General features: G+C 34.5%; 1 protein-coding gene across 1 annotated transcript; it reads right to left on the reverse strand.

The window, feature by feature from the left end:
* Positions 1–545: 545 nt before the first annotated feature.
* On the reverse strand, positions 546–5,550 carry LOC136816132 (uncharacterized). Its single transcript, XM_067072565.1, has 3 exons — positions 5,499–5,550; positions 2,434–2,500; positions 546–2,028 (listed from the first exon to the last, which is right to left on the reverse strand). Exons 2-3 carry the CDS (start codon positions 2,460–2,462, stop codon positions 546–548), a joined length of 1,512 nt encoding a protein of 503 aa, XP_066928666.1. The 5' UTR covers positions 2,463–2,500; positions 5,499–5,550.
* Between the last annotated feature and the right edge of the window lie 4,308 nt (positions 5,551–9,858).

A 9,858-nucleotide genomic window follows, 5' to 3' on the forward strand; every position in this document is an offset into this window, starting at 1 on the left:
TTGACTCGTTATTGCAGGAAGACATCTAAATCAATGAAATTACAACAAAGTCATTTCGATACGGTAAACATACACACTTTTTCAGGAAACTTTCTTTACTATAGTGTCGCTCCTCTGCTTGCAAAGTTCCTTTCAAAAGAAATATACCAACTGATTTAGAGTCGATACCCATTAGATTGAAATACGAGGAAAGATTTGATAACGTATAAGTGTTGCATAAGAAGGCACCACCATTTTCTTGCCTTTTCACAAAAACTAAACGATGCGAAGTTAAAAAGCATGAATTTTTTCCATCAGGTTTGATTTTCATCGCCACGGGTTTATCGAGATAGTAACTAGCATCTAATTCTTCTGATCGTTTCACAATCTGGCTAAGTATATTTGATTTTCCTCTGACGAGGCGTTTCAATTTTTGTAAATGATTCTCGAAAGGAAAACAGGAAAATGCAATCAATGGTAGCTGGAAATAATACACATCGCTTGAAAGGTGCAGTAGATTATGCACGTTGAAGACGCAAAACGTTTCACCATAATACATATGAGCATTAAGAACAAAATATTTCAAAAGTTCTTTTTGCAACATCCAAATTTGCATTACGAATTGCATCAACTTCTTCACTTAGTAACCTGATTGCAAGAGAGAAGCTCAAAAAGTGTTTCCAAGCGTCTGAGGAAAGATATGGCCGCAGTACAACCAAACCAGTGTACAGGAGGAGCGATTTGAATTCAGTGGCTTTCCATCTGTCTAAATCCGAAATACTTCGAGGTTGTCGGGCAAAATCAGATGGTAATTTGAGATCATCAAGATTTCTAGATATCGCATTCAGATAGGCAGTAGATAGCTTTCCAGCTTTTATCTTCTTGTAAGAACCTTTTAGATAATAAAGTAGACGGCGAGTCACTCCAAGGTAAACCAAGTGCATAGGGTCCAGTGTAAAATCTCTGATAATGTCAATTGCCAAGCCAACAAGTTCAGACTCATCCAACTGATGGCGCTTGCCATCGTCATCGGGCAAGGCGTATCCATTTTGACGAAAAACTTCATCTGTACGCTCTTCAATCGGAGGATCAGATTGAGGATCCCACCTGTCATAAACAATCCGATTTCTAACACTTTTACCCTTTAGAGAGCACCTTTCGCAGGCATAATAGCCTGTATGTTGAATGGTGCCTCTAAGCCCTGAACGTGCTGGAGCGTCACAAGTGAAGCAAAACAAAGACACTGATCTATGGACGCCGTTAAAAACAAAACCATTGGTTATTAAACGGTTTGTTTCAATAACAAAATCTCGAACAAACTCATTAAATGGGGGCTTTGATTTACCACAATAAAATGCCACCGCTATCGGTTTGAACGGGTGAAATCGAATCAGAATTGGCCAAAGATTGATCGAACTTGATTTGAAGATTGGAAGTCCATCGATGTTGATGAATAAAACGATTGAACGTGGCTCGTCGTGGTAAGATAATAGTTTTCGTATCCGGTTTTCCACGCCAATGTAGATATAGTGCCCAACACCCATTGGCGTTTGAAGTACATCTCTTTGAGTATTTAGTAAGGTCCTGCTGTCCTTTGGAACATCACCACCAAGTTCTGCAACGATTCCCAAAATTTCATTAATGCAAGCTCTGGTACAGTTATTATTTATGGCCCAATTTTTCAATTTTTCACACAACACATCATCATCATTTTCATCATCTAAACACTCACTATCGGATTCAGAGGAGGAGGTGGCAAATTCAGAATCACTTGTCAAATCAGAAGGAGAAGAAACACCAAGAACAGCACCTAGACCAAGACCAACATTAACTTCTACACCAAGACCGAGACCAGAACCATCATCAGTATCTATATTGACATCACCGTCTTGGATATCCGAGATCATGCTATTATCTGATGGACCAGCATCGTCGACGACCATTGAAGCTTGAGTATTGACTTCGTCATTTTCATCACTCGAACTAAAATTTTGATGGCTATTTGAAACAACTGTGACTTGCTTTCTTCTGTCCCTCCATCGCTTCAACCTTAAATTTCAAGATAATAATTTCTTTTATTTTCTAGCCTAACTAAAACTGCAGAAAGAAATATCCTGCTACTGAATCACTTTAGATCTGTAGCAATATACTGATAGGCAATAAAGTATTTGGAAGTTTATTCTGACTTATATCATAAAATTTACATTTCCGATATTGATACCATAGGCGTAGCGAGATTCCCTGCAAAATTTATGGATGAAAGCGGTTATTACGACACTGTAATTATTGTCTTTGTTTTATCAAAAGATAATAAATTATGTCATAAACGTCTGCACTCCGACTTCACAAATTTTGCAGGGTATCTCGCTATGCCTTATTATTTATTTGGAGAATTTTACAGCACGCACTCCAATGAATTGCAAGACTAAATAATATATACTATATCCTATTCACCTTTCTTTATTTCGAGCTTTTCTATCCATTTCATAACAACTGCATTGCAAAGCCAAGCAAAAGATAACTAAAAATGGAAAAATTGTTTTCTCTTATAATAACTGTTGTATAAAATAGGATGGAAATCTTACAAAAAAGATGGAATAACTCATGATATTCTTTGCACTAAATAAAAGACTCGATTCGTCTCAGCAGATTTACATAAATATAACAAACCCAGAGCCATGCCGGTATTGATGACAAAGATAGGTGTAATGGAGGCTTAATGTTCCTGGGTTAAGATACTGGCCAAGGAGCCCTTACTCTTCTGACTAATCTTTCAGTTTTTGTTTATTACAGAAATACAAGCACACAGAACAAAAAAACAACATCATTCTTAATGGCCTTGTGCTTAAGTACTAGAAGCCTCATTTTAAAAGGCGCCTAAGTCTGATTGGGCTCTTCCAGAAAAAAATTGTACATGGGGGGTGGAGGATATAACAATTTTTAGTGATTTACCCCCCTGGACAGGGTGACATTATATCCTCCATCCCCCATGTAAAACCTTTTTCTGGAAGAGCCCATTTTTTCTAAACAAATTCTTCCCTTCAATCTGAAATTTTGTTTTTAAATAAGAGTGATTTTAATTCACAAGGAGCAAGGTTGTTCAGCAAGAAGAAAAGATCAGCAAGAAGAAAAGAAAAACTAATTTTTGTTTATTCAGCACAAAATCAAAGACTAAGTAACAATAGGAGACACCGGCCTGATATAAGACATGACATGTCTGATATGAAATAGGAACACTTATGTAAAACTAAAACCTTTAAAGTGACTTGAAATATTTTACCACACTAAGCTTCTTAGTTAAGGCGTTTTGACATAATTAGGTGATTTAAAGGTTTTTTTTTTCCTTTATTATGAGGTGGTAAAATTTTATATCAACTTTTTAGGTGCACACGTCAGATATACCAAAATAAAGTAAATGAACCATAAATTCAGGAAAACAAAAAAAAATTCATTTTACATAAGAAATAGACTTGGGCTCCTTTAGAATTGGGGAACCTGGATCTCTTTCAAATTTAAGAAGCCTTTAAAACTGAATTCACTTCAAAAATCTCACGTTACTTGGATAAATGTTTTAGACTTTTTGGTTGAGAGATTGTGTTTTTCCTGCTTTTCTTTTCAAAACATGGGAAATTAAGAAAAAATGTTAGACAAGAATTATTTAATTTGTTGTTTCACGGGCCAAGCTACCCAAAAAAGAGGGTCGGTCGGTCGGTGAAAAAACTAAAATAAAAGTAGAGTTTCACCTAAAAACTACAGTACTACATCTTTACAAAAATGCGAAATAGAAAATAAAAAGACACATAAAGCTTGAATTTATACCAAAATTTTGAGAAATTTGACAGTCTGTAAAGTCTGTAAAGCACTTGAAATAAAAATATACTACCAAAATTAATTTTATTTTTATTTCGATTTTGGAATTTCAGGGTCGGTCGAGCCAGTAAAACAACTAATCAAATTGGTCTCGCCTTAGGGGGAAATTGAAATTATAGCAACTTGGGCATGATTACCTTTATAAATGGAATGACAAACAAAGTGCTTGTTTTCTTTAGACGCCTTCCACAAATTTAAAATGTTGCTTAAATATCACACACAGGTCGCACGAGTCCCATAGACACAAACATTTGTACATTTCGACGTTGATTATAGATTTTTAAATATATTTCCATGAAATTTTCTAACAAAATATCACACCCCTTTTTAAGCTTTTTTCACATGCACGTAAAATCTTACTTAAGACCTTGAAGGGTGGGGAATCCCCTTAAGCTTATGTAGTGTATTACAAACGATTTTCTATAAGGTCTAAAGTAAAATTTTACGTGCATGTGAAAAAAGCTTTATATGAACATTTGTTAAGGATAGGGTGGAAATTGACTAAATGATAGTTATATTTATACTTTAAGAAAACTTTGAGTGAGGTTGAGGTGTTGCAGATTTGAAAATGAAGCACAGCTTTTAACAGAAGACAAAGTGTTGAGCATGGGTAAAAACCACATCCCCATCGCTACACCAAAAGCATTCTCCAAAAAGTTTCAAAACATGTTTTTTCTGACTCAACAATACCTCTAGTATGAAAATAAACTCAATGCCCTTCAACATTTTTGATTGGAAAATTTTTTTCAGCCTCTCCTTGCCAAAGGAGATTATATTAATTATATTCTGTATTAATGTCATTGATAGACTACTCAAAACTAGACATGATAATTAATAGAACAGTTTGATAACTGAACTAATTGAACTTTGTTGAACTAAATCGAACGACAAAAGTTGCTAAAATTGTGAGTATTCGATTAAGTTCCACAAAGTTCGTCAACAAAAAATGTTTGACAAATTTGACAAAAAGCTCCGTTCAACAAGAAGAAATGTTCAACAAATCTTTTCTAAGTACTAAGCGCACAACGTAATGTTATTTTAGGAAACAAATATATCAAAGTTCGACAACCGAACTTAGTCGAGCATTAATTTAATTGGACAACAAAGTTCGATTAAGTTTGACAAACGTTTGATTGGTTCGATTAATTACGTCTGGTCAAAATAGTGGAGCCAGCCAAACACAAATCAAATCGGTCCAACACCAATTACCAATCAATCCTGCCTTAATCGATTGAGCAACAATATATATGAAACCTTCAACTTTTCAAATTGAGAATATGTAATCAAACTGACTGGCAGAGGGTTGGGAAAAGAATCAAAACAACCTTTAAAGTCTTTCTCAAGTCAGGGAAATTTAATGCACTGATCTATTACCTCAATCAAGTGTCAAGTCAAGTGTCTCCCAAAGGCATTAAGGTTGTTTATCAGCATACAGGATAAAAAGTTTGGGTGTGTAATAGCCAGTACACCAACAATGGATAATCTAATTCCATCCATTAAAAAAGCAGTTTCTCCATTCCAAAATCTATAAGTCAAAACCAATAAATCCCAGTATAAAATACTAAATGAAAAGTTCAACTCAATCAACTCCAAGCAAAAGGAGAGAAAGAAAGTGAAAGTACAGAGTTATATTCTAAGAAAAAATTTACCTTGATAGCTTGAGTGTTCAGTGTTGTTGTCGTGATTTTCCAATTCAAAGTCAATTGCCGTCGACAAATTCTTTGTTCATAAAAAGTCTCTGTCGAAAAATTGGCGCCGGAAGAAAACATAACCGGGGGTTAATAAAAATAAGTTTAATGACAAAAAGTAACTTAATTGCTTTAACTCTGTATGTTTACTAATTTTTTATCATTTCATTACAACTTTTTAACAAAAGTTATTTTTAATTATGCTGTTTTTACTACTTCCCAATTCATAAATTTGCCAAAAATGGATTTACAAAAACCCCGTCTATATATTCTCGCCCCAGACTTCCCCGGCGCTGTGATTTTGTTATTCGACGTCTAAAGACGTCGAAAGACGTCGGAAACTGACGATCGTGAATTGGACGGGGGTTGTGTTTAAAGGAAAAACACAAAATACTTTCTCTAAAAAAATAATAAATACAAAAAGAACGTATGAATCTTGTCAACCTATTTCATTTAATTTATTTTTATGATTTGACTTAGAGAAAAAGTATAACTTTATTCAAAAAGAATAATTCAAATATTATATAACACCCGCAAATCTAATTGAACAACAAGTCTTTTGACTTCGAATTTACTTTTTCCGATCGTCTATAGTGGACCATTGCTGGACGTCGGTAAGACGTCGTACTAAGACCGTCTATAATTGACGTCTCAGCGACGTCTTTTAAAGACCGCGACGGGAAAGAGACGAAAGGACGAATAACGGACGTCGCTCAGACGTCCTAAAGACGTTGCGTGCCCACTGGGGTGGGGGGGAAATTTCGCATAAAAATACTAAAGCTTGTGTTGAAACGGTCTGCTTGGAGTTTGGTAGAACTTCTGCTGCGGTTGGTGCAATTTGTTGTGGGTGTTGGGGAAAATCCTGGATATGACTGCGGTTGTAAGTTGTTGGGCTGGATTGGAGGGTACATCTGTTGCTGTGGTGGGTAGTAGTAGCCAGGAACTTGAGAGCTATAAAAAAATAAAAAAGGGTTCAGTTCCAGTTCAAAAAAAAATTTAAGATCTAATTGGCCCTAATGCTGTGGTAGCCATACTTTTTTTAAACACTGGAAGGAAGCATATTCGAGAGCGCGAAAGCTTTTTTCCTAGAAATGTAATAAGTGATCTTGTTGTTTTGATCCATTTTTGGTTTTCTTGAAGCAGCATCTTTCCCTCTTGTTTATTGTGTTGTTATGATTTCGTGAAAAAAATCCAGACAGAACACACCCACAAAAATTTATCTCCTTTATTTTGCTGTACATTTCAAGTAAATAGATACTTGAGAGCTCTTTTGTATCGAGGGTCCAAATCAAACCGAAAAGCTGGGTTAGCGTTTGTAGAAAAACAAAAGAATTTTACTAGTGTCCAGGCTTTATGATTATCGACTGCTGGGAAGGGGATTCCCTTATTTTTTACCATTCAATTCACACTGGTTGAAAAATAATCATATGATTATTCTTTTGTTGAAAATCGGTTTGCAAAGTCATCCCATCTAGAAGCCCAATTGTAGCTTGTACGGGCTGCGGTACCGTTTTAGGTCGTTAAAGCTGTATCCAGACGTGGTACTCTGGAAATTACCAAAAGAAATGCCCCAAATGTAGATGCAAAAGAGGTATCGCAAAACGAATGGTATTAAGGGGATTTTACAATTTGGCAAATCAGATGATTGTTAATTGAGGGATCCATATCTGAGAGAGAAGAAGAAAGTGGAAACGAGAGTGGTGGTGGACGCTGACAGTTAGATGACACCCTGCCTATTGTCATTTAGTGATGTGAACACTCTTGCTTTTCTAGGATTTCCGGATCTTTTGTTTTTAGATTAGCAACATTTCATTCAGCTTTCTGATATTTTCTAGGATCAAATCTAAATTGGGAAATGAAACCAATGAGTGTTTATCTTTATTAGGACATTAAGCAAGGTCAGTTTAAATTGTTGTTTTACAGACGATTGACCGAGCCTAAAATTTGAAATATCAAAATAAACTGGGTCGGTGTAATTTAAGATCCACGATCTGACGATTTACGATGCACGATTCGCGATCCGTGCATAAAATATGTTAATTCATGCGTAATTATGCTAATCATGATAAAATATTTAGGCAATTTATAAACTTTTTTCATTTGCTGAAACTCAATTATTTTCAAAAACTTCATTTATGTAAGATTGTACAAATTATATTCAAGTTAAAATACAGTCATACATTAAAAGAAAGTGTAAGCCACGTGCATCCACCTTCTGTACTCTCTCTCTTTTTCATAACTTGAACCAATATAGGGGAATTGTTTACCGAAAGAAAATTCTTTCTCATAATACAGCACCCGTTTTTTTGCTTCGTACTGTCTGCAAAACATATTGTTTGCCAATATATTCTTTTATTATTTTGTTAAAAGAAATTCCTATAGTATCGATTACGATTGTTAAAACTATGAGCAAAACTATTTTTTGTGTATTGTTTATTTTCACTCTCTGTCTATTGTAAGATTATGTTCACAAGGTAGCTCCCATTATCAACATTACTTGAGTTATTTTTTTTCATAATTTTACGGTCATAATTATTTGTTGTTCCATTGCTTACTTCTTTCTTTTTTGTTGCATAAATTTACTGTGTTAAAATGAAGGGAGAAAAGATTATGCTATTGTTTTAGAATTATGTTATATAATTTAAGTTTTTTGATAATCATTAGAAATAAACAGCATACTTTATGCATCGATCGCGCATCGTGAATTCTAAATCGTAAATCGTTAGATCGCGCATCTTAAATTACACCAACCCAAATAAACTTTAACTTCACGCTCAAAAGTTCTCATTTTTGGTATGTTGTTTTCTTGTTGTGTTTGGTTTATAATTGTTAAAATGTAAAACTGAGTTGTCGCCGAAAACACAGAAAATAATTTTAAAAAATCGACAATTTTGATAATTTTTATGATAATTTTTAAAACTTTAGCTGGAAGATAATCTATATCAGCATAAATTTTTACACCCTTTTAATATACGAATTACGATACGATTCTTAACTTTTTCCAAATTTGGTTTTGAACAAAAAGATTAAAAGAGCTGAAAAAGTTAACTTTTTTTTTAACTCAAGATTTTCCGAAATGTGCCGTCAAAAGTGCTATGGAATAGACAAAAAGATTTTAATCTCTTTCTTACTCCTTTTTACTATATCTTATTCACTTGACATCTTGCATCAGTGTCCGCGATTTCATGGAAAAATATAAAGTGCAGCTCAAAAAATTCAAGAAAAGCCGTTTTTCCTGTGATTCTCGGCTATTCAGGATGCATAAATCAGCTTTATTGACAATTAAATCTTGCTTGATGGTAGGCATTGTTATCAATAATGTTTTTGTGTGGAAAGCAGAGAAATGTAAGGAAAGAGTCCAATGATCTGCAATCTGCAAAAGCGGCGATTTCCGGTATTTTTCCCACATTTTCGGCCGGAAAATCTGTCACAACTTAGGTATTGACATTTGGCATGAGTGTGCAAAATTTCATGAAAACATATATAGCACAGCTCGAGAAATTTAAGAGAAACCGAAAACAAAGAAATATATAAGTAAAAAGTCCAATGAAACTCTGCAAAAACGGAAATTTCCGGCATTTTCGACCGATAATAATTTTTCTCTGAAATCAAACTCGGCCACATTTTGGACATTGCTAATACACATCTTTGTGCAAAAGATCGGAAAAAACTAATGATGAAATCTCGAGAAAGTGTGAAAAACCGGTTTCTCCGGCATATTTTTGGCTGGAAAATTTTTTTCTCAAAAATCGGGTTCTGTCACTTTCTGGGCATCACTGTGCAAAAAAACAGAAAAAAACTAATGAGCCAATCCCGAGAAAAGCTGGTAACAGACGAACGAACGAGCGAACATCAGTTAATCTGAAGGACCTCCGAGGTAGGTCCAAAAATAATTAAGTTTAAAATTTTCTCTACTTTCTGAGCCCTTCAAGTTATGGATGTCTGCCTGGATTCTATTCACTTACCCTACAATTTCCAAACAAGAGTTCTAAATATTACTAATATGTCAAACCCAACAAATTGTGTCATTTGGAAACACCCTGTTTTTTTCAAAATTTTGACAAACCAGACGTCAAAAATTATAAAACGTAAAAATTGTTAAAAATGAAGTTGAAACCTGCAACTTGGGATGTGCGTTACACGCTTTTTTTATAAGAATAACAGGGTGAGATTTAGAACAATTAACTTATCGTTTAGAACAATAGGAAAATAAGAATAATGCTCACCCTCAGCCAAAGTACACTATTCTTATAAAAAAGCGTGTATTGGAAAACGGTGAAATGGTACAGTTATGCTGCAAGTATTTTTGGATAAAACAATC

Source organism: Clytia hemisphaerica, unplaced genomic scaffold (assembly GCF_902728285.1).
Source record: "Clytia hemisphaerica strain Z4C2 unplaced genomic scaffold, Clytia hemisphaerica genome assembly, whole genome shotgun sequence".
NCBI classification, from domain to species: Eukaryota; Metazoa; Cnidaria; class Hydrozoa; order Leptothecata; family Clytiidae; genus Clytia; species Clytia hemisphaerica.

Bases quoted from the DNA above. Each gene is read 5' to 3' on its own strand.
- LOC136816132 (XM_067072565.1), bottom strand. From the start codon at position 2,462: ATGGATAGAAAAGCTCGAAATAAAGAAAG. The intron at 2,029-2,433 runs GTGAATAGGATA...TTGAAATTTAAG, and splicing joins AAAGCTCGAAATAAAGAAAG to GTTGAAGCGATGGAGGGACA.